General features: G+C 38.2%; 2 protein-coding genes across 2 annotated transcripts; both read left to right on the top strand.

Moving 5' to 3' along the window:
• The first annotated feature begins 267 nt into the window (after positions 1 to 267).
• Positions 268 to 7927, top strand: LOC125228675 (melanization protease 1-like). Its single transcript, XM_048133328.1, has 5 exons — positions 268 to 402; positions 1027 to 1095; positions 4226 to 4382; positions 5810 to 5991; positions 7419 to 7927. The coding sequence occupies exons 1-5, from the start codon at positions 324 to 326 to the stop codon at positions 7808 to 7810; spliced, it is 879 nt and encodes a 292-aa protein (XP_047989285.1). The 5' UTR covers positions 268 to 323; the 3' UTR covers positions 7811 to 7927.
• Positions 7928 to 9204: 1277 nt separating this feature from the next.
• On the top strand, positions 9205 to 26686 carry LOC125228739 (sensory neuron membrane protein 2-like). The gene is given in 11 exon segments (XM_048133404.1): positions 9205 to 9318; positions 9652 to 9809; positions 10409 to 10553; positions 11287 to 11452; positions 19693 to 19784; positions 21037 to 21202; positions 21205 to 21247; positions 23417 to 23542; positions 24888 to 25074; positions 25933 to 26058; positions 26416 to 26686. Coding segments are annotated over 11 exon segments (1545 nt in total). The 3' UTR covers positions 26638 to 26686.
• The last annotated feature ends 83 nt before the right edge of the window (positions 26687 to 26769 follow it).

A 26769-nucleotide genomic window follows, 5' to 3' on the forward strand; every position in this document is an offset into this window, starting at 1 on the left:
GAAGTTCATTAAACTTAATATTATTTTATTAAAATGAGTAATTAAAGGATTTCTAATGCACTATTATACAATACTCAATTAAACAATTATTTCTAACTAGTAACCGACGGGCGTAATAAAATATGTTGTAACTACAAGTAATTAAAATTACATTTCAATTGGATAACAAGGGGGAGTTACGTCATTTGGTTAGAATGTTAATTAATGTATTAGTTTCCTGAAGAAATCCGTTATAAAGGTGGTGATTTATGGAATAAACACTTAATAGACCTCGCCTTTGGTGAGGTTAAGTATTTTTGTTATTTATTACGGCAGTTGTCAATATGGCTTTGAGAATTATTTGTTTGGTGTCGATGTTAGTGGGCGCACAAAGCTCAGTGGACCTTCGGGGACGACATATTGGTAAGACTTTTGATTGAATTGATCTGTAAAATTAGTCAACAGTGTACTTATATAAGTCATTTAATCATTAAAACTAAATTGGGTATAAACTAAATATTACACTATTAAGAAGAAAAAAACTTAAACTATACTTATCTAAAAAATAAAAAATAAACCTAAAACCCACCCGCCAGGCCCTGGCCCCTCGGCAGGGTGCCCATCACGCAAGTAGCATTCCCGCGCTGTATTGCAATAGCAATTCTTTGCACGAGAAAGCTGCCAGCACGAGGGTCACCCGTTGCCTCCCTTAACCGTTTCTAAGTGAACTGATTCATTCAGGACATTAATAGAATATATTTATGTATTAAGCGCTAAGGCGCTGCCTTTAATAGAATTATATTTATGTATTAAGTGCAATACAATAATTAATTTTTAACTGTATAAAAATTATCGCCGAAATTATCGTTAATTTGGATCGAATTTTGTCTACGCTAACAATAAGGCTTTAAGAGAAAGAAAATTATCAGATACAACCACAGATGGGACAACTTAGGTAACTAGAAGATATATTATGTTACTACATAAAAAACTTATCTAAGCTAGTTTTGTACCTAATTAAACACAAGCATAATATTTTATTTCCAGCGTTCAAACATAATGGAACCATTAGCCAGCAGCAAGACGCATCGATTGCCCCAGACAAATATATAGCAGGTAACAACCACAGCACCATATTGCTATAAGGCTATAACTTAACTAACACTATATATACATAAGTAACCTTACACCTGTATGTGTATCAAATAGTGTGAAGAAGTAGGCAGAGCATATGACTCTTCTAGAGTCCCAATGACACTCGCAGCAAAGAGGTTGAAAAAAAACGAAATTATGGTATTGTAGGTTTCTAGCCCATCGCCCATTCCACAGTTGAACGCACACAGACACACTCGCGGCACATCTCGGACACTAGCGATCAAATATATGAAAGAGGCGCGTTCCTAGCACACATTCTAAGCTCGTGTAGGTGTAGGTGAACGCGTACCATGCTTGTATGAGTGAGATATGACAGGTCGACTGTTCGCGTTTTTGACAGGCGGTAACTGTGAGGTAACCGAGAGGGGATAGGCGGCACTTTCAGCGGGGAGCGGGAGTGGCCATACTGTGTGGTAGTACTCTTTATTGATCTCTTTGTTTTACTGTACTCGCGGGGGAAAGGAGGTGACAGGTAACTTTGAACTAAATTAACTTTAACTTTTCGTTACTCAATGAAGTGTGTCTTTTAAAAGTTCCCTTCAATTCCCTCCAATGAGCTTTCTGTATTTTCCAAGTTCAGGAGTTTTGACTACCTGCCGGAAATTAAGAAAACTTTTGGATGGATTGATTAAGTGAAAGGGCCCATAAAGTTTTGGATCCGACAATTTTTTTTAATACGTCGGTGGCAAACAAGCATACGGTCCCCCTGATGGAATGCGGTCACCGTAACCTATGGAACTCCTGGCCTGCAACTGAAGAAGTGTCGATATCGCGATTTCTAATCACCATACGTGTCGCTTGCTGTAAAACAGTTTTGAAAGGTTATTCGTGTAAAGATACAGGGTTGGGCAGAATAACTTTCCTAGTTAAAAAGCGGTATAAAATTTTAAAAACACGATAATGTGAAAAGTAGTGCTATGATTTATAGGTATTCATAACATTCTATATTTTAATGTGTTATGTAATATATTTTTCCCCTCACTAGCTCGGAAACACGTGTTTTGTCCTTTAATACCAGTGGGTAAAAAGGGACAAAACGGGACAACAAGCACTAGACGGTCTTCCCGTACTCACCGCGGGGGGACGGTCAACCCGCCAAGCCTTAAAAAATGTGATTTTTATCAATTAAAATCAATATTTCGCCAAAATATTTTATCCATTAGTGGATAAAGTAATTTGAACCTTGAATATAGCCAAATTTTCTGCTTTAAAATTGATAAAAGTGGGTTAATCTAGTGATGAAGATGTTTTACCACCTGTGGAACTACTGGAAGCAGTGATAAGCGCGTTTTTTGCGTTGTACTTTCCTCGCTATAGTGAGGGGAAAAGTTTTGTGTTACACACGGGTGCAAACTTCTGGTGTGTTGGAAAACTCGCCAAGTTCAGGATTTTATTTTCGAACCACTCGCTTCGCTCGTGGTTCAACTATAGAATACTTTCACTTGCTCGTTTTTCAATTCCTAACTCGGCGTTAAAATACAACTTTGCACCCTTGTGTATAGTATGAATTTTCTGAGATGAATTTTTGGGTTGTGCCGTAATCTGTTAAACAAAAGCCTTTGTTTCTATTATTCACAGCGGCTAGCTCCCGTTTCCACAGCACGTGCTAAAGTCTCAGTATAGTTAAAAAGCAACTATCATGATAACAATAAGGTTCAAATCCATAAAAAGCCCTTTCGGAGATAACACGTTTTGTCATCTTCAAAAAAAGTTACCTGCATACTGTAAACTGTTTAATAAATTTGAACCTTATTGAATTCTATCCCCGATATTATTTCTTTAGATACTTAAACTGCTTATTTTGTATTTGTAGTTTACTTTTCTGATAAATATTCGGATAGCATCCGATTAAAAAGCAACTCGACATAGATCAATTATCTACTTTGACATAACTTTTATTTCATTTGAATGAAAGTTATATACACGTTAAACTTTCGTGAGACATATTCAATTAATTAATGATTCTACGGTTGCACTCACGTTATTATATCGCTATATTGCTGCGACATGTTTCGGGCCTTCACAAGTTCACATTGTTAGGAGTTCACGCGGCGGCTAAACTCCGTGAACTGAATGTGAACTCCGTGAACTTGAATGGAAATGTAACGATGTAAAAGTAACAAAATATTGTATTATTAACGCTTGAGGGGAATAATCTATTCTATAATAAAATTAGTCGCTCGCGTTAGAGGAAAACCCCGGTAATCCTCGTCAATTAATTATTATCTTATCTATTATTAATCCTTACTTCCTTTAAGGAAAATTCCAGTTATTTCGCCGAAAGGTATTAAGTATTATAAAGGAATATTTTGGAGCAAATCATTCTCTAAAATGTGCAGACAGTTTTACTTACTTATGTAAAAATGTGACATTTTGTATTTTTACAAGCTTTTATTTAACTTAGTATGGTAGTTTGGGTCAAAACGTAGAAGCTAAATTTTATCCACTTCCCGGTTTCCGATTCAGCTTAAATTTTGCACACATACGTAAATCACGTGACAATGCAATACTATGGTTTTATTTATTTATTTAAACTTTATTGCACAATTCAAAAAAGTACATGGCGGACTTAATACTAGCAGGCATTCTCTACCAGTGCCTGATCTGATGATGGAGCAGAAAGGTGGTCATTAGGAACTCTGTTATGAAACGTCGTATCCCCATCGAGTAAGGGGTTTTTAGAAACGTCTCAGAGAGCAATAGATGACTGTTGAAAGAAAGGTACAGTCGGCGAGAAAAGCTTGTTCCAAATACGAATTTTTTGCAAAAAAAAAATTCCAATCTTTATTTTCATATTTTTACCATACCAGGGTACGTCTACGTAGCCGAATGACACAAACGCTCACGAAACGAAACGCTCGTAGATATCTATCTCTATCGCTCGTGCGCATTGGCGGAACAGAGCCAGACTACCTTTCGCGGCGTTTCGTTTTCGTTTCGCGTCTCAGAAATGCCATTCAGCTCCGTAGTCGACCCCGTGGTCGGCAGCTAGTAGCTAGAAACAGTAGGAAAAAGTTTCCTTCTGATTCCAGCGCCATTCGATGTTTTTCCATTTTACCCTCACTGATCTGTTATTGCCTTTTTTATTCAGGCGGCCACCCAGCAGCGATAGGCCAATTCCCGAGTATAGCCCGGCTGTCCATCAAAACTACCAGAGGCACCTACCTATGTGCCGGCTCTCTTATTGGTGAGCGCCACGTCCTCACGGCCGCGCACTGTCTAGACCACGACATCAAATACCACCAAGAGTAAGTTGCTTCAAGCAAATCGTTTTTTAAGCAAAGTAAAAGTACTAAAGAATCATTCCTGTGTTCTGGCTCTCTTATTGGTGAATGCCACGTCCTCACCGCCGCGCACTGTCTGGACCACGACATCAAATACCACCAAGAGTAAATTGCTTCCAGCAAATCGTTTCTTGAACCAAAGTCATCATCCTCCTTGCTTTATCCCGGAATTTGCCACGGCTTATGGGAGCCTGGAGTCCGTTTTAACAACTAATCTCAAGATTTGGCGTAGGCACTAGTTTTTCGAAAGCGACAGCCATCTGCCATCTGACCTTCCAACCCGAAGGGTAACAGACCTTATTGGAATTAGTCCGGTTTCCTCACGATGTTTTCCCTCACCGAAAAGCGACTGGCAAATATCAAATGACATTTCGCACATAAGTTCCGAAAAACTCATTGGTGCGAGCCGGGGTTCGAACCCGCTACCTCCAGAACGAAAATTAAAAGTACTAAAGAATCATTCCTGTGTGCTGGGTCTCTTATTGGTGAATGCCATGTCCTCACCGCCGCGCACTGTCTGGACCACGACATCAAATACGACCAAGAGTAAGAGTAGAGTAAGAGTAGAGATAAGCATTCCCTTGCAAATAGAAGATACACGACGATATTGATAGTTCACCGCTGGGCGAGTAACGTCGTCGGTCCACGTCCGTGCCAACAAGAGCATTATGTGTAGCTTACACACCGAAACCCCGCCTGTCTAACGCCGTGTCTTGCGTGGGCGACGGTCGCGCGACCGTCGCCGTCGCGTCTCATACTTCCATATCGATAAGGTTTGATTTCGTAAGCGTCGCATCGCCGTCGCGCGACCGTCGCCCACGCAAGCCACGGCGTAAGGGAGGTCGGATCCAATAAAGTACCAGTGTTTGGTAAGGGATGGTAGCTAGTAACCGGCATCTCGGGCTCCGACCGCCAAAAGCCTCGCTGTTGTAAGCTAAATAAGTATTACCCAAAATTACATTTTCTGCCAGAGGAAATTTCTTCGCGATAGTCTGATTTTTAATTAAAATACTGTATTTTCCTGTTTATACCAGAACAACCTTTAAAATGATTCAGAAATTGTTATAATTAAATGCGTACTTGAACAAGATTCTCAATTTCGACTTTTTTTTTAATTACTTATAAACATAAAAAGAGAGCGTGGCCTTGTTCAGCGGGAATTAATGAAATGACATTATGTATACAAGTACCTATGTATTTTCTAAAGGAAATACCTCCAAGGTAATATTATAATGTCTGAGGTTTCCAATATCCTGGTTCTCAGGCACTGGTACTAATATTAGTAAGTAGGTATTATGTATGAATGAATTAATGAAATTAGACACAAAAAATAGCCAACAAAATTATATCGTACACCTACAATAAGCACTAAAATTAAAATTATTTCACAGCATCTCCATATACCTAGGAGAGTACGACCGCAAGAGTTACCCAGTGGACTGTGTGAAGCAGAAATGCGTGAAAAACAGACTGGTGTACCCGGACAAGGTGGTGAAGCACCCTGACTATGACAGCACGACCGTGGCCAACGACATTGCTCTGATGAGACTTCAGAAACGAGCACCGCTCACGGGTACGTTCCATATAGGAAATAGTGTACATGGCTAGTTAGTTAGCATCTCCATAATACTTAGGAGAATATGACCGCAAGAGTAACCAAATGCGTGAAGAACAGACCTGGACAAGGTACGTGAAGCACCCTGGTTACGACAGGGACTGGCTACTCGGGAACGTTTCATATAGAAAATAGTGTAGGTGGCAAAAGTACAATGACGTTTTTCTGGATATCAAGTAATGATATCAAGAAAATGGACTATATTATTATGAGAAAGCGATTTTGCACGAGTCCTACACGAAGTTAGTAATTGAAAATAAATACATAGTGTGCTTCTTTACCACAATATTGTGGTAATTGGCACTTCACGTGCCTATGTCGTTGGCTTATCTAAGAAAACCTATTTCAGCAATATACATTAACAACTGATCATAGGTAAATAACAAATCTTTTTCAAATAAACACTTTTGCTGACCGTATTAGACACCCCTTAAGGTACTTAGAATAAATAACTAATGCACCAGGGTGCATTATTGAAAGTGCAGTACCCAATCTTATTGATGTCACTCGATGCACCGCAGTGCAACGTACGACATTCTCTCTAAGTATTTAAATATTGAACTAATTGGATTGACTTCACTCAATTTCCTCACCTTTTCTCGTGATTTTCGCAAAAGTGCTCTAAGGATAACAAAGAAGTTTATTTAGTTAAATTAAAGTTTACCTGGGTACTTACTTAAGTCTAAAGTCATCATCCTCCTCATCCTCCTTGCGTTATCCCGGCATTTGCCACGGCTCATGGGAACCTGGGGTCCGCTTTGACAACTAATCCCATGATTTGACGTAGGCACTAGTTTTTACGAAAGCTACAGTTAGACAGGTGTAGTATGCCCGTGCGAACAGATGACTGCCATATTCCTACCCTGCAACCTGCAACCATCTTGCTTTGACTAGATAAGCGGGCCGATTTTTGAGTCTCACGCGTTCGAATTCAGAAAATTGTCACTGAAAATAATAGGCAAGTCACCGTTTTCAACCGGTATTTTAGTGACAGTGAGATTCAAAAATCGGCCCCAAGGTCACGGGTTATGAATATTCAAATCAAGATACAAATAATATAAAGGACAGACAGATAAATATCCAACGTTCTATTATCCAACGACTGAGCAGATACCCTTAAGGCGAATTATACACTTGTTTAATATTAATTAAGGTCACTCTGGCTGTGGGTTATTCCGTCAAGAAAGAATCGCGTCCACGAGCCATACTCCTTTTATTTTTAATCGTAGGAATAAATCGATTTGCTTTGGATTGCTGAAACTAAAAGCAAAGTCGTAGCTTTTTTCGTAAAATGATCAATTGTCAAACATTTTTAAGGAAAAAACATGGAATAGGCCCGGAATTAGCCACATTAACCTTGAATGACCAAGTTTTTTTTCTTCCAGCCTACATCAAGCCGATACCTCTCCCACCGTTTGACGTCGACCACCCCATAAACAAAGGAGCGGCCCTCGCCATCGTCGGCTGGGGCGAAACCGAGTCTGCCTACTCTTCTGACATTCTGCAAGCCACCGAACTCAACCTCATACCTAGAGCAAACTGCTTGAAATACGGGTCTGATGTACCACCCAAACATCTGTGTGCGGGCGACGTGAAGGGCAAAGATACATGCCCCGGAGACTCTGGAGGCCCACTCTACATGTATTATCAAGATAAATATTACCTGTCGGGCATCGTCAGTTATGGACCCGCTTTGATGAAGTGCGGGACCGCTGAAGTTGGGTACTATACTAATGTCTACAAATATATCAAGTGGATTAAGGAAAATATGAAGTAATTTAGTCATTACTGGTGCTTACTTCTAGTGCATCCACCAAAATAACTGACTGATAAGTATTATGTGTACCTCACTAATTTTTGGCTTTATTCGTCGTAATAAATAATAATAAAATGACACTTGAATTTTGGTTTCTTATCCCTTTATATAGATAGTAAATGTAGGATGTGTATAAACTGGATATCAAACAGAAAATCATCATCATCATTCTCAAACTTGCAATGAAATGTTGTCATTACGTACCTACAGTCAACAAATTGGAACCCTAAGCCACTGTAGAACTATGTCATAGTGACGTTATAAATCAGATTGTAAGAAATCTCTTACTGCTTGTCATTTTAACATGGTTGTAGAGTGGTCTAGGGCCGGTCTAGTGGCCGAATTAAATGAAACTTCAAAATTAAGCAGCTCCATGACTCTAGATTAAGGTACATTGCCGTCAGTTTTTAGAAACTAATTTTAGATGCTTATTTTTAAGGATTTGTGTTTTTTTGTCCATAATGGCATCACCGTCCATTATAGGGTATTTTACATTAATACGAAATTAGTCCACAAAGATAATTCCTATGACCTATTTATTCTCAAACACGTGATATTTGCGGTTGCAAGCACGCGCAATCGCATATACAATTCTGAATTAACAGAGTAAGTACACTCTGCTAAGTACGAGTAGGTATATATTTTTTCACCACACCAACTGGTAAAGATCAATTTTGCTATTCGAAAACGGATAGCAAAATTGCATTTTATCCACAAGTGTGCAAAGTAATTTCATACAAATTTTAACTTGATGCCTTGAGCTGGCTGGTAGAATTTACCTACAAATAATTATTTTGAGTCATAACCATTGAATAGATTGCTGGATTTGATTTAGTTTGATTTTTTATAGTCCTTATTTTGTTCGTGCTGGTGTGGTAAAAAAAATTGTGTTTCACTCGGTAGCAAAGTTTGTTTAACCTACGTCCCTTGAAACCCTTTCAACGCTCACGATTCCACTTTTTGGAATCTTTCGCTTGCTCGGGTTTCAATATTGGCACATGCGGTTAAACAACAACTTTGCCCCCTTGTAAAACAAATAACTGTCTATGTTCGTTTTATTTTTTTCTCAGTTTGTCCAAGTCTGCGTCAACAAATACTTGATAGTCATCGTAACAAGACATAACAAGAAGAAAATGATATGCGACAAGCTGTAATCAAAGTATAATTGTTTCCGATTCGTTAGCAGATAGTCAAAGTTTGTCCGTCTCGTGAAATAGTAGGTACCTAGCAGTAATAGAAAAAGAAACTGGTCAATTTTTAAATACATTTAACGGATTGTATTTTTAAAATTAATTAGGGTAGATTGAAAGTTCCTATTTGTTACTAAATTGAATAGTGTAAATATATTTTCCGTAATGATAGGAAAACAGCCGCGATTGTTTTTTTTTATTTCGCTGTGTGGACTGATGTTGGCGATTTTACTTGCGACGTGGGGCATACCGAAGATTGTCAGAAGACAAATACAGAAGGTAATAAGCACAATTGTAAGAAGTTTAGCTTTTAATGAACCCAAAAAGAAGTCACGATAAAAATTGTAAGTTGGTTCACTTCTTAAAGAAGTATTATGTCGTGTAAATTAACCCTTTTCCCTATAGGTGATTAAGGTGATGTTGTACACAATGATGCGTCATATACACTTCTTATAGTTTTGCTTCTCAATAACTGCAACTAGCACTTGATGCAACCAACGATCCAAATGTTTAAGTTAACTTGCTCTAAATGTATACTTCTCTCTCTAAACACCAAAAAAGACAATTCAAACCATCTAGATAGATTTGAGTTATTTTCGTAATTTATTTCAGAGCGTACAGATAGACCCGTCCTCTCAGATGTTCGACAAGTGGCAGAAACTGCCAATGCCGCTAAATTTCAAGGTCTACGTGTTCAATGTCACCAACGCCGAGGAGATCAGCGCCGGAGCCAAGCCAACGCTTCAAGAGATCGGGCCCTACGTCTATAAGTAAGAGCATGGTGGTGACCAATATCGAGTAACTTTTGGTGGTTTGGTGATCAACCGGTGATTTCAACTATTATCTGCCCATCTTGGATGATGAATCAGCCACGTAGTGGTAGTGAATGGTCGCAGGCTGGCGTGTTTTAGCTCTGTGCATTTAGCGTCGACATTACCTTATTGCTTGTATAATCCGTTAACTATCGAAAAAGTCTGAACAACCTAACAGAAAGCTTAGACCTTCAAACTTCAAAGTATGTCCTAACAATCATAAACTGAAATAAACAAATAAAAAGCGATCAAGCCCACTGGTATGTCATAATCCTGCAAAAGGATTCATAAAGGACTAGAGAAATTTCGACAGGTACCTCGGCGGTCGAAGGTTGTGGGTATCACGTCAGCCGCGTTAGCTGGAAACCTGGGTTCGATTCCCGGCTTCGCTGCCAGTGGGCTTGATCGCTTTTTCTTTAGTTTATTATTTATATAATTATAGTAGTGTTAGGTACTACTTAAAAAAACGAATCAAAAAATATTTAATAAAATATTTTGATTTGTTCCCTAGTCCTAAGAATTTAACATTATATCAGTGATAATATTTTCTTTTTTAGGCAATATAGAGAAAGGATAATTCTCGGCTATGGCGAGAACGACACGGTGGAGTACATGCTGAAGAAGACCTTCGTCTTCGACCAGAAGGAGACGGGCTCCCTGTCAGAGGAGGATGAAGTTACTGTCATCAACTTCACTTACATGGTAAGGGCACGAACCAACTCTAAGTTATTTTTTTCTTTAATATGAGTCTTTGTTTAATTTACTTTATTAATTTACTTTTTACTTAATTTGTTTTTTTTTATCATGTAGAAACATCTGCGAGCGATATTACATATAGTTTCTGCATGATAAAAAAAATAGTATGGGTTAGCACATTGTTACTGGCGAATTCTCAATGTAACTTGAGACTCCAGTGCCTGTTAAGATGTATTCTTGCGGGTAAATGTTGCTATACGCCACCCTAAGGCGTTTAAGGATTGAGGGAAGGCATGGATAAATTCGCACACATCAAGCAGGCCTCCGTGGCGCAGATGGGAGCGCGGCTAGCTCCGGAAAAACCGCAGCCGCATGTTCGAGTCCTGCCGGAGGTGTGAATTTTTCCATTTTTCTATAATTTAAAAATATGAGCCACTTAACTTCAAACTTGACTGAACCCAGCCGTCAGATTTAGGGATTTGGGTGTTAAGGACATGCAGCAAATTATATATTATTTTCTTAAATAGATGAATGGATTTGTCTGAGTTTGAAGTTAAAACAATAGTGGAGGACTCGACCAAAATCGCCATTTTATTTGTATGAACTTTTCTCTCTGACATTAAACTTCTTGACTTAGGACACTCAAGTTCTAAACAGCCGCAAAGTACTGCGGCTACACATTATTCATACGGTTGTCTCTTACTTTTTGTGGCACTCAGGTACCCATGACATGTTTCAGGCAGCTCTTCTTGAAGTCCAAGAGTTGATGCCCAGCCTGGCTGGAATGGTCAACGGGGCGCTAGAACAGATGTTCACCAACCTCACGGACCCGTTCCTGAGGGTCAAGGTCAAAGACCTCTTCTTCGATGGCATCCACCTTAACTGTGTTGGAAACTCTGCATTGGGTGAGGATAATAGTGATGAAATGAAAGACATTATCAGAAAAAACAAAAAAAATTATATTGACTAATGGTTAATCGATTATACATGTATGTAATACATTATTTAAATGCGCAAAGTCGCTTCTGGGATTAGCACAAGAGACTCGCAATCAACCATATAGGGCCTTTCGACCCAGTACCGCACTGAACCTGTTAAGACGGTACAGGGAGCCGATTTTGGAGTCTCACAGCGTTCGAATTCAGAAAATTGTCACTGAATATAATAGGCAGTTCACCGTTTTCAACCGGTATTTTAGTGACAGTGAGACTCAAAAATCGGCCCACAGGAGCGAAAATGCTAAAATGGAAAAACCCCCTTTCAATTTGGGTGTTTAGTTAAATATACTAGTGTTATTAGTAGAGGCGGTATCCAAACAAAACAAAAAGTTAACTGATAATATACCAGAACAAGACTTTATTCTGAAACCCATTCGCACCACTGCAGGACGCTCCGGCACCACAAGAAACATCATCATGGAAACTAGCCCCGCTCTATGGAGTGCGCTCATTAACACAAAAGTTAAAATTGGATACTTACAAGTCTTAGTCTTAGAACAGTCACCGGTGTATCAATGCTTTAAATGCCTAGGATACAACCACAAGGCAATCAATTGCCCCAACTCAACCAACTGCGGTTTTTGTTCAGAAAAACATGATACTAGAAGCTGCCCAAATAGAAATAACATTCCCCGTTGTGTCAACTGCTGTCAAAAAGATGAGAGGAAAAGCTGCCATCCTGCATACAGCCAGGACTGCCCTGAGTGGAGAAAAGCAGACAAATTAGCACGAATGACTATCAGATACTGCTAAGGGCACTCAACCGCATTGTCCAGCCTACAACAACACTCCACGACCCACTTCACACAACAGAATAAAATTTCTACAAGCCAACCTGGGTAGAGGATTTGCGGCAACACATGAATTCAAGCAATATCTCACTTTACACAAATACGATATTGCTTTCATCACGGAACCATACGTGGGAAAAAACAATATTCTAAAGGCTATAAGCGGCTACAACCTATATCAAACTCCATCAATCAGCAACAGAGTAAAAGCCTGCATAGCTGTTAAAAGCGACCTTGGAGCTTCCCTCGGTATCACCCAGCATTGTACCAGCAACCTAGCTACAGTACAGTTAAGCTTACGGAACTCCAAAATTCTACTCACAAGCGTATATATCGAACCTGATGAAGACGTATCTAACACTCTTCTACATCTAGAATTATACTTACAATCAAACAGGCATGCAAAACATATCATTTGCGGTGATTTCAACGGCTGGCACACAATGTGGGGATCTACTAGGAATAACCAAAGAGGAATAGACATGCAAGACCTCATCATAGCAAACGACCTCAACGTATGCAACATCGGTTCAGAACCTACTTTCGAAAATTTGTTTCAAGGACAACTCAGATCATCGATCATCGATCTCACTCTCGCATCAGGAAACATCGTAAATCACATTCAAAATTGGAAAATTAATCACGACGTCTCACCCTCATCTGATCACCACGCCATTGAATTTTCTTATTACCTAGAAAATGAAACGCCACGAAAAAACATCACGAAAACTACCTACAGGTACAATACCGATATGGCAGACTGGCAAAATGTGACCTCCAAAATAAAAGAAGAAGTGATATCAGCAGGTCTGGAAGATCCCGACTTTGACAACTTGAATGAAAATAAAATAGACGAATACATAAAAAACCTCAGCCACGCAATCTTACGAGCCTATGACTTAACTATCAAGAGAAAATCTAACCACACGAAAGCAGTATGGTGGACGGAAGACCTCACTAAACTGAAAAAGAGGGTTATTCACTTGCATCACCGAACACAAGATCTTAAAAAAGGCAATAAAAATCTAGACAACATAATCAAAGAACAACAAGACGCCAGAACCGAATATGTTACCGCTATTCACAAAACATCATCAGAACACTTCAGAAGTTTCTGCTCAAACCAGAGCCATGAACATGTTTGGACTCTTACCAATAAACTGCTAAAAGATGTTCCCCAGCCGCAACCCACAACAACTTTGAAAATATCACCAACCGAATACACTAACTCAAGTAAAGAAACAGCTGAAGCCCTCATGCATAAGTTTTTCCCCGACGATAACAACTTAAATGATAATTACCAACAACAGACTCTCAGAACTTTGATAAACTCCCCTTCAAATGGAAATAATGATAACTATTTCACACAAGAAGAAATTATAGAAATGAGCAAATCAATGAACTCGAAAAAGCTCCAGGAATCGACCACCTCACACCTGACATATGTTATCATTTCATCGACACATACCCGATGCTCTTTACCCGACTCCTTAATCGCTGCCTACGACTTTGCTACTTCCCAAAGTACTGGAAAACCGCGTTTATAAAGACTATCCCGAAGCCTAATAAATCCGATTATGCCGACGTCGCCTCCTACAGACCCATAGGCTTACTTAACGTTTTTGGTAAAATGTATGAGAAACTGATAGCAAAAAGATTAACGCATCATATGCATATTACTAATACAGCAAATCCAAAACAATATGGCTTCAAAGAGCAAAAATCAACTACTGATGCACTAGCCCATGCAATCGACATCATGAAGCAAGCTAAATCTCAAAAAAAGTTAGTGGTTGCCATATCACTTGATATCCAAGGCGCTTTCGATCATGCTTGGTGGCCTGCACTATTTATACGGCTAAAACACATAAATTGCCCAGGAAACATATACAAAGTTATCCAAAGTTACTGCTCAGATCGCACAATATATCTTAATTACGCTGATGCAACCTCCACCAAGACACAAAACCGAGGCTGCGTTCAGGGATCAGTACTTGGACCTATTATATGGAATCTTATAATGGACAGCCTGCTAGATACCTACCTCCCTGATGGCAATTACATCCAGGCCTATGCTGACGATGTTCTCCTCATCTGTACAGCCCGAGATAAACAACAACTACAAACTAACACGAACCATATCTTGCAAGTCATATCTCGTTGGGGCTCAGGAAATTATCTTAATTTTGGACCGGAAAAAACTCAAATGATCACCTGTACCCCTAAAGCCAAGACATGCTCATTTTTCATGGATAATGTAACCCTAAAATTTTCTGACAGTTTCAAACTTCTTGGAGTAGTAATTGACGAAAAGTTTAAGTTTATCCGTCACTGCGAGTACATCATTAAAAAGGCGCAGAAGCTATTTGGCAAATTATGCCATTATATTCGCCCTACATGGGGTATACACTCCGCCAATATATCTATAATATATGAACACGTAATAGAACCCACTATAACGTATGCCGCAGAGATTTGGAGCAGCGCTACTAAATATAAAAAAGTAACCAACGCCCTACTCAGTCTACAAAGAGGGTTTGCAATCAAAATCATCCGAGGCTTCCGTACGCTCCCTACCATCGCTTCCATAGCCCTAGCAGATCTCATCCCACTTCATCTGAAAGTCAAAGAAATAGCAGAAATTGAACAAACCAAACGCACCGGAATCAGCAAACATCTACGCTCAGATACTATTCTAGACACGAAAATACATCCAGCAAAATTACTTCACCCGTCCCAAAGAATATCAACAGAGATAAACAAAGTGAACAACACTGAGGACCTCGAGATTTACAATACTATAGATATGCATCACATTTACACCGACGGCAGCAAACACGACGGAGGAGTTGGCGCAGCATTTGTCATATATTATCCAGACGGCAAGAGAACCATCAAGCAGATAAAACTACATGAATGTTGCACGGCTTTCCAGGCAGAATGTGTTGCTATAGAGGCAGCCTGCGAAACATCCCTAGAATTGAAACTCCAAAATATAACCATCTTCTCCGACTCCATGGCAGCTCTTCAAGAAATTACTAACAGAAGCAGCACCAACCACACCGTAAACAAAATCCACAAGGCAATTAAACTGTTACAACAAACTGGGTCCATAACTTTCTGCTGGATCAAAGCACACGTGGGAATCGCAGGAAATGAGGACGCTGATACAGAAGCAAAAATCGCCGCTACACTTCATAACACTCCTGACTTCGACCGGATCCCCGTATCTTACATAAAACGCCTTTGCCGAACAGAGACCAAAGAAACTCATAAAAACATATATATAAGCTCTACCACCGGACTGCACTTAAAAAACTGGCTACCAACATTGGACGACATCCAAAATCTCAGAAATAAGATTACGCTATCATTCCACCTCACCCAAATTCTCACCGGCCATGGCTATCACAAAACGTACCTCCACCGCTTCAAAATCACCCCCGATGACCTATGCCCATGCGATCAAACCACTCCACAATCCATAGACCATCTCCTTAGATATTGCCCTAAATTTATAAACCCACGTCTCGACCACGAAATCATATGTCAAAATCTCAAAATTGACCCTTATAACCTGTTGGAAATTATTACAAAAAACACGACTCTAGAATCATTCTGTAAATTTATCACTTATATAGTTAACCAACTCAAAAAATTTAATGGTACATAACTCATTATCATTTATTTATTCATCAGTACATTATTTCACATATTTCATTATTACACACAGATTTTATATACTGTGCATACAGGAACAAAAAAAAAAAAACACGATTATTTGAATTCAGCCGCCCGTATCATTCGCGGGGACTGGAGTCAGAAGTTACAGGATTTAAAAAAAAAAAAAAAAAAAAACTAGTGTTATTAACTATGTGTATCAAAAAAAAAAAATCTTTAAAATCGAGGTTCCGCTCTCGACTGTTTCCTCTTTCAAAGCTTAATCAATTTGAACGCAATTTGAGAATCTGAATAACACTGAAATAGCCTGTATGGGACCGTTTAGTTTTTTTGGCTAATTGTTACCGATATTGAGTATCACACCTTTTTTTGCGCCATAATGAAAAAGGCCGTTTTTAGAGATTTTTGATTAGCTCTAGAAATTGTAAAAATTCGAGAGCGTTTGTATGGAAAATTGACCCCTCCTGTATTGTCTTAACCAATTTTCATTTAAAATGTAAATAAAAATCAACACAATTTTTAAAATGACAATTGTACAATTTATAAGTACTTACTTAAATAAAGTTACCGATGTTTGTGAAAATAAATTGCTGCCTATAAAAATGGCGTTCACGTGTCTGCAAATTGTATTATTATCTTGGTCAGCACTCTTCCCCCGATTTATGACCCGGAAAAATGAATTTAGCAAATGTGTATCCTATCTGGGGAATATAGTACGATCAGTACGTGACTAGTGAGGGTAGTGGGGCGCGAGGAGTTTAAAGCCTCATTTAGATGGTACGAGTTTCTCGCCCATTTTGGTCGAGAAACTTGTGCATTTTATCGTCACATGGTTATTTAATCATATGATTTGAATTAACTATGTTGTTGTTTATTTGTAATTTAGCAATTCATTTTCGAATTAATTATTTCAGAAAAACCACGATTTAATACTGTAAGCTTAATACACAATATTATAATAAAAAACTCGATGAAATTAATATATTACTATCAATATATTACAACTATATAATGAATATATTTATTCCATTAATTTTTATGAATGAAGGTTATTTCAGTTACAAAGTTGCTCAATGTTATGTACTGAATATTTTTTCATTATGCATGTTTTAACTTGAAAAAACCGGATAATGCTAGTCTGGCTCGAACACCGAAGGTTACGTGTATATTTTACTATTTTTTTTCTCACAACTATATTCATATAATCATGTACTGATGTATGGTGTAATACGATTTATTTTCCAAATTTCATAGTTTAGGTCAACCGGAAGTACCCTATTAATGTTGACTTTCTTGAGAGTGTAGATTTTTTTCGACTCAATTAACATATGTTGTATTTACTTAGAAATAAGGTTTTTTTTACAGCTTCAAGGAACGGTACAGTACACTTGAGTATAGGGTTTTTCCGAAATAAAGAATATTGACAAATTGATAAACGGATTGACAAGAAAGTACATGATTGTATATGGGTTCCATTTTTAGGGTTCCGTAGCCAAAATGGCAAAAACGGAACCCTTATAGTTTCGTCATGTCCGTCTGTCCGTCTGTCCGTCTGTCCGTCTGTCCGTCTGTCACAGCCGATTTACTCGGAAACTATAAGTACTACAGTGATGAAATTTGATGGGAATATGTGTTGTATGAACCGCTACAAAATTATGACACTAAATAGTAAAAAAAAGAATTGGGGGTGGGGCCCCCCATACATGTAACTGAGGGATGAAAATTTTTTTTTCGATGTACATACCCGTGTGGGGTATCAATGGAAAGGTCTTTTAAAATGATATAAAGTTTTCTAAAAAACATTTTTCTTAAAGTGAACGGTTTTTGAGATATCAGCTCTCAAAGTCGTAAAAAGTATGTCCCCCCCCCTCTATTTTTATAACTACGGGGTATAAAATTCTAAAAAAAATAGAGGTGATGCATGCTAATTAACTCTTTCAACGATTTTTGGTTTGATCAAAGTATCTCTTATAGTTTTTGAGATAGGTTGATTTAACTGTAATTTTGGTTTGCTGCTACGGAACCCTTTGTGCGCGAGCCCGACTCGCACTTGGCCGGTTTTCTTTTTTGATTCGAAAAAGATAAAAAGTCTATGTCATTCAAAACTTTAAATGTGATTTCTCAAGTCAGCTTTTTTTCATTTATTAAACATTTCATTTTCATTTATTTATTTTAAAATGTTTCCAGAAAGAATAGATAGATCTTATCACACAAAATTTAATACAAAACGATGTCTTACCACTTCAAGGCAATGTTAAATCACTTGCTATTTTTTTGAGTTACTTAGCATAACTTTATCGTATTTCGATAGTTTGTAATATACGTTTACACGCACTGAACCCTACACGAAATTTGTCAGTATACTAAACACTTAAATTAACTGTCAGAAATTTATTAATATCTGACAGTTAATTTAAAAACAATTTGAAATGATTTATTTTTAACAAATATTAAAAAATAACTATTCGGTCAGAGTGAGTACTTTCAGACATAGTCTCAATAAAAAGGAAACTACACTCTCTGTCTCATTTATAGAGGTTATACTTGACTACAAACCCACCTACCAAACACCATTTAAACAAGTTTTAAGAGAGTAGGCTAGATTTTTATAAGAAAAGCCTGCTATGTGACGCAAAACACACGATCTGAACATTCACGATTTCTACAAATAGTACAAAATTATCGCTGTGTATGAGATTGTACAAATCGGGCACAAACATCTAACACATCTTTTTATACAATATTTCCGAAAATATAGCTATGAGTCATAATTCACATAGCAGGCGCAATTCCAAAACTGCTGTTATAAGAAGATAATGTAGTTATGTGATTTATTGCAGTTAGCGATTATAGGAGGAACATTCAATGTATGGGCATCACATACCTACTTTTGATAAAACCTGTAATACTGAAATGAGCTCGACGCTGTTTTTGGAGCATATGTATTTAGAAATAAGGTTTAAAATGGCATTGAAAACGAAAAATCGTTAAAAATCGCATAGCGAATTTTGCACGCGCAGCAGCGTAATTCATTTCGACTGAGTAGCGCATAAACTCGTATACGATTTACGCATACGTGTTTTGTTTACAAGGAGACATACAAACATCAAAGGTGAGGCGATTATCGCCTCCTCCCGTGCGATATCCTACGCATCGTTTACATGATAAGATATTTTTTCTCGTACTTCAATAATCGTACGTTCGAGGCGAAAGACTCGTACCATCTAAATGGGGCTTAAATTATGTCTATGTTTTGTACGCGACCGGAATGGAATATTACAAAGGTATATGAATATGACAAGATTTTCGAGTAACTGTAAGCTTTCATCGACTTTATCAGCATTTTTTTTATTCAGACATCAAATGGTCTTATTATCTATGTTAGTAACAAAATGGAGCATTGCTATAATGCGAGGAAATGTTGCCAGTAACCTTGGTTTAACAACCTAGCTTTTAAGGTCTGCGCTTAGTCTTCTAAATGTTTCATGTAAATAATTGGTTTAATGTTAGATCGGGATTCATAATATTATTATTATTATGAATCCCGATACTAGTCATTTGTTTAATTGTATAGCAAAAATATAAATATTGCAATAAGTAGTTCCGTTTTCTATTGACGACGTGATGATAATATTGTAATATCGCCTCTACTGACAGTTTTCCGTAATTTTTCAGCTCTAGTATGCGGAAAAATTAAAGCTGATAAACCAGCTGCATTGCGTCCCTCTGAAGACGGGAAAGGTTTTTACTTTTCCATGTTTGGCCATGTAAGTATACCTGTTTAAATAAAGTCAATAAAGAACTAAATCGAAATCCACGATGCCACAGACAGACACAGACACACACACACATACAGACAGACAAACAGATAGACAGACAGACAAACAGACAGACAGACACGTCAAACTTATAACACCCCGTCGTTTTTGCGTAGGGACTTAAAAATTAGGGAACAAAAAGCTCGCTGATTTTCCAACGACGCAAATGCAAATGGCTTCAGCAGCCCGATCCAGATATATTAGTTTAGCTGAAATATTAATTTTTCTTCTCGACGTCTGTAATCTGTCAATTAGGACACCACAGACTAAACTATAAGTGCTAACTTTTCAGTGTTGGATACTCTATGGCAGTTCCGACTCAACTATAATATCTCATTATAGTTGACTTTAGTTAACTGTAATAATTTTAAAAATATAACTTCATACAATTTCTATACTAATTTGCGATACCCTGGCCAATTTTTTTGCATCTGAAACACATTTTTTTTTATCTGTCGCGTTATCGGCCAATCAGAGACGACTATTACAAACAATTGATTGCTTGGTAATTCGATGTTGATAAAACGGTGAACGACGCTATTAACATTAATTTTAACTTGAATGATGATATTTTCGTCCATTGATGATGAAGATGATGACTCGTAGAAAAAGTATTGTATACAATAGTGATATAATTAAGCTTTTCACTCTCTTACCGTACTATTAGGCCACTCAGCAAGCTTTTTGACCTAAACATGACTCGACTGAAAAGCTGTGTATTATATCACGATTGTATAAAATACTATTTTGATACGATATTTATTAAAAATGTCATTATTGACTTGAACGTATCCGATCCATACAATCGTATCTGATGATGTCACCATTAACCATTTAATAAACTAACGGTGCTTTTCAATGTTCATTGAGTAAGAGCGTGCGACTTTCGATCCGGAGGTCGCGGGTTCGAACCCCGGCTCGTACCGATGAGTTTTTCGGAACTTATCTGCGAAATGTCATTTGATATTTTCCAGTCGCTTTTCGGTGAAGGAAAACATTGTGAGGATACCGGACTAATTCCAATAAGGCCTAGTTACCCTTCGGGTTGGAAGGTCATATGGCGATCGCTTTCGTAAAACTAGTGCCTACGCCAAATCTTGGGATTAGTGTAAAGCGGACCCCAGCCTGCCATGAGCCTGCAAGTGCCGGAATAACGCAAGGAGGATGATGCTTTTCAATGTTCATTAACTTTCTTCTTCAGATGAACCTGACAGAATCCGGTCCATACGAGATGGTGCGCGGTACAAAAGACATCCAGGATCTAGGACACATAGTTTCCTACAAGGGCAAGAAACAGATGAATTGGCGAGACCCTTACTGTAACCAGCTGAACGGGTCTGATGCGTCCATCTTTCCACCGCTTGAGGATTCGCCCCTGAACGGTTATACTGCTTCGAACCTGAAGTATGCAGGTTAGAATTAGACAGAGATCACCTCAACTACTTGACGGAGCTTTCAAGTCAACTCAAATTCACCACACTAAATAAGCTTGCCATAAAGAAGTTTCGTGTCCGCAAAGTACAGAAATCATTTGTTGGGCAATGCATTCATTTTTATAATTAGTTACCTGACACTGCTTTGAGATTACCCCTCCCAGCTCTTAAAAATCGTTGATATTAAAGGCTTATTACAGAGTCGAGGACTATTTGACAGACAAACATGCATGGCCCGAACCAGAAACTACAATAAACGAATAGCTATTTAAATAATTGTATTATGTGTAGAGGACACAGTTCAGATAAGAAAGCACATCAAATATGTTATGTTATGTAATGTACATATTTAATGACATTGAGATTTATATTATCTTTTTCTTCTGTGACAATTTGATATGTTTTCTCTTAATTTATTGAAATTAATTTTCATTGAGTACCTACCTTAGTCTGTTAACATTTTTTTTGATGAATACTTTTGCATGTTAAATTGTATCTTGTTATTTAATGCATGTTAAATGTAAAAGAAGTGGCCCGCCGAGTTTCTTGCCGGTCTCATAGTGGATCCCAACTGAGGGGGGACTGAAATCTTCTCGAGGCTGAGACGTAGGGCCGGCGTAGTTTTATTTGACGTTCATATGAGCATAGTAATATGCCTACTTGAAAAATAAATATTTCATTTTCATAATATGTTCTCTCGCGTCTATGTAAGCCGTTTTGCATGTGGCAACAATTGAGTCACTTTAGCATTTCTACTCTATTTTGCCAGGCTGTAATTTAATATAGATAGATAGGTAGATACATAGATAAAAACTTTATTGCATAAAAATATCATGACAAAAAAAATTAATAACTAGAATATAACTTAATATGGTAAAGCCACTGGACTGACACAGTTGTGTCAGGGGCGGCTCACTCCGCGATTCTATTGCCGCGCTACAAGTACATGCCGGCGGCCACGAGTTCGCGGCCCATTCTGTGATGACGACCTTCGCGCGGCGCAATAGAATTCAATGTCGGCTGCTCGCGTGCGGTCCGTTTGTTAATGTAGGTAAGAATGTAGAATGGCGGCATTTTGTGAACATACAATGAGTGAGCCTTCTGTACTTGTACTATTATAATTATATTCTGTGGTTGTGTCAACGTTTACAACCTGCACTCATGAAATTTCGGAATATTTGTAAAAATAAACTTTTAGGAAAAACCTGGGCTGCTATAGGTACTATTTAATAGTGTAGACGCTACTCAATCGCGCTGCTCATCTCTGTAAACGCCGTAAATTGTAGCCAAATAAGTCAAATAACACTAGGCCCTCCCAACTCATAGTGCACTTTATCTACGAGTACATTATATGTGTCACGTGATGCGAGCTCTGTGACTGCGATCCTATTGCTTGGATTGCACGAGAGAATTTACAATCGCATTTTCCACCACACAAACTGGTAAAGGCTTTCTTTGCTATTCGAAAACAGATAGCAAAATTGCATTTTATCCACAAGTGCAAAGTAGGTAATCTCATACAAATTTTAACTTGATGTCTTAAGCTGGCTGCTAGAATTTACATATAAATGATGATTTTGAATCATAATATCTATTGAATAAATTGATGGATTTGATATAGTTTCATGTTCTATTTTGTTCATGTTGGTGTGCTGAAAAATTTCGTGTTTCACTCGGTGGCAAAGTTTCTTTTAACCTTCGTGCCTTGAAACCCTCGCAACGCTCAAGATTCCACTTTTTGAATATTGGAATCTTTCGCTGGTTCGTGTATCAAATGTATCAATATTGGCACGTGCGGTTAAACAACAACTTTAGTCCCTTGTAAAACAAATAACTACTTCTTGTTAAAAATCCCTTGCCAGTAACCATTTTTGTTTTCCGAGATATTATTCGAATTAACAACATAAGTAAGTAAATACACGCGCTCGCATAGCAAGTTTGATATTCATAATATTATTTTAATTAACAGTCTTACTTATGTTCCTGTCGGTGAGTGAGGTTGCCAAAGCTCAACGAGGTTGGCCAGTCGGAGTTGATAGGGACAGCCGCATGGTTCCTCTGTAGTCGCGTATACTTTTACTACCTACCATAATATCTACAATTCCTTTATCCTATATTTTTTTATAATAATTTGTTTTTTTTTTTTAGATCTCTGTATGCTAATTTGGTTGGACCAGCAACCATTTTCGACATGAATGCGATCTACTACGAAATAGGAGAAGAAGTGTTGGCGGCTAAAACTGCGAACCCGGATAACAAGTGCTTCTGTCGAAAGTATGTATTTACTTTTTCCCAATTTACATACCTACTAACAAAACAATGTTTCGTCATGAGTAACAGTAGGCCGTACATTTTCAAAGAAACATCGCTTTCACCGAGTTTCTAAACCAAAATGTTTACAGTAGATTAGCTTCGTGGTATAGTCAGTGAAAATATATACAAAGATGTGGCACATTTCAACATGGTTTCACTACGCTACGAGAGGTTCTTAGCCATTTTATGCATAATGTGTAGTTTATTACGAATAAATGTTTTGATTGATTGATTGATTGATTGAGTTACAACTTACAAATAACAAGCGACAATTGATCGCTTTTTAACTTCTTATTGTATTCGTTTCGTTTTTGGCCTTCGTAAGTACGACCACATCTCTTCTTTCCGTAGAATGCTCAATTGGCTTCCTATTCGAGAACGTAGGTCTCTTCGTACTTTATGTACCCTATACTCGATTCTCTTTGACCCGTCAGCCCCCGAATATCTCCGCTCGATATTCAAATTTGATACACCACGCCCTGGCGCTGGTCTTCGTTCTTCTCGTAGTTTAAGGCTTATTGTCCCTCAACATCGTACCGGTTTTATGTCCAACTCTTTTACTGTCCAGGCAATTAGACTTTGGAACTCTCTTCTTCTCTCAATTCGACAAGCACAGACCAAATTCGCATTCAAGCGCATGTTGCGCAAGTATTTCCTTGACAAAGTTTCTTCATCGTCATCTTAATGATTCACACTAGGTATAATATAGGTATAACAATGTAAATATATATGTATGTTTATTTTTATTACGTATATAAGTATGTAAGTTTATCTTGAATATGTATAGTTTAATATTCATCTATCCATAGTTTAGGTTACAGTTTCCTTTTCCTTCTTTTTATTAAGACACTGCACCTACTTAATCTTTCTGGTTTAGCCCATTGGTTGACTGGTAGAGAATGCCTTGAGGCATTAAGTCCTCCATTTGTACCTTATTTTGTTGTGCAATAAAGATTAAATAAATAAATAAATTTTGGCTATATAGGTCTATAGAGTCCCTGACTAAAATAATGATAAGTAACACTTTTTAGGGAGTAGTCGCTAGTCTTGGTAAATTTTACCGAACTTGTGTAGTGACGGGTTAAGAATTGTATACCCTTTCCTACCATGGGTGTCGTAGAATACAATTGTAGGATATCAGTTCATTTTGGTGTAGATGGGCTCCCGGCCTCTCACTGCAATATCACAATTCCGTATTCTTTCAACCCCTTTACAAACGCCTTGTATCCCAGGCTTTAATTTATGTCTGTAAGTTTGGTATTCCCACAGACTATTAGATAGATAGGTACTTCATTGTTTTTATCAGGAACTGGAGCGCCAACCACGACGGCTGCCTGCTAATGGGAGTGGTGAACCTGGAGCCTTGCCAGGGTGCGCCGGCGTTAGCGACGTTGCCACACTTCTACCTAGCCTCCGAAGAGTTGCTACAATATTTCGCCGGAGGCATCAGTCCAGATAAGGAGAAACATAACACTTACCTGTACCTTGACCCGGTGAGAATGAGAACACCTTAGTAGTTTATCGTAAGATATGTTGCCTCACTTCTATCTATCTAGGTATCAGTTTAGACAAATAATAGGAATACAACACATTCCTACATGAACCTTGATCCCTAGTCGTTAAGCTCAGCGGAAGATGTTGACACACTTGCCTACGAAAGTCAGAGGAGTTAGTACCGTAATCGGAGGCAGAAGAATTGTTGACCTTCATTCATTCATTCATTCTTCATTCATTCATTCATTCATTCATTCATTCATTCATTCATTCATTCATTCATTCATTCATTCATTCATTCATTTATTCATTCATTGAAAGCCGTGTATCTTGATTAGGTGAGGATCGCACCTCGTAGATACTCCTTCTTGGGTGTCGTCATAGATTAAATATAAAATAAAAAGATCCGCCTAAGAACGCGCATACACTACACCACATATAGATGGCGCCACAAAAATGCCTTGCTGCCATCGATAATTTGTAGATTGGCGTTAAGTGTCACTTTCGAGCTATAAATCTACATCAATAGTGACTCTTAACGCCATCTACAAGTATAATCGAAAGCTACAAGACATTTTTTTGTGGCGCCATCGCCATATATGTGTGGTGTAGTGTATGCGCGTTCTTAGGCGGTCGCATTTTAATGTATGGGATGGTATGATCTTCTTATATTTAATCTATGGTCTAGGAGAGGTTGTTATATTTTTAACGCGAATCCGAGATCTGCAATATTTCACTGGAGACACCAGATGAAAAGAAGCAAAACACTTTAATGTAGGTACGTGAACCCAATGAAGATACCCTTTTCTTTTCAGGCGGCGGTGAGTAAAATACCTAATACAGAACACTGTTTTCAGGTTACCGGTGCCGTGCTGAAAGGTGCCAGACGTCTGCAGTTCAATATCGAGCTGCGACAGATGAAGCTGATTCCACAGCTGGAGAATGTTCGCACGGGCGTATTCCCGTTGGTCTGGATCGAAGAGGTAAATAGTAATTTTTGATTTTCAATGTAAATTATTTTAAACATTATTCATTGATGATCGGTCATTATGTAATTTGCGTAAAATATCGCCCAGTAAAAATATTCCTTTTTGCTTGTTCTTTCTTAATAGTTATAGAGTCGAAAAGTACATTTTTGAACACCAATTTAAGGATACACCTAACTACTCTCGTAGGACATAAAAGTCGATTCGATATCCACGTGATAATAGTTATATGATTCATTTGTTACTTGTCCGTACATACATTTTTCATGAGAGAATGATAGATTCAGGTATCAAGGGACCGTTCGAATTGGCCTCAGTACCCTCAATTTCTAATTCCATTCTTTATTTCCCCAGAGCGCAGAATTACCTCCAGAGATACAACAAGAGCTGAAGCAGTCCCACACGTTGCTAGGATACATGGAGATGGCGCGCTGGATCCTGCTGTCCATAGCCATCCTCGTGCTAATCGCCAGTCTGTTCCAACTGGCGAAAAGCGGCGCCCTACCTTTGTACAGGCAACACACTAATTCTGTCAGTTTCGTGTTATCGGCTACTGGAAGTAGTAATAAATTTTAGTTAGTCGAAATCTGAAGGCTTAAATGGGCTAACAGATTTACCGAACCGGACCAGGGTGGCTAGCCGAATGGCACAATCGCTCACGAAACGCTCACGAAACGAAGCGCTAGTAGATATCTATCTCTATCGCGC

The sequence above is a fragment of the Leguminivora glycinivorella genome, chromosome 8, assembly GCF_023078275.1.
Source record: "Leguminivora glycinivorella isolate SPB_JAAS2020 chromosome 8, LegGlyc_1.1, whole genome shotgun sequence".
Taxonomy (NCBI): domain Eukaryota; kingdom Metazoa; phylum Arthropoda; class Insecta; order Lepidoptera; family Tortricidae; genus Leguminivora; species Leguminivora glycinivorella.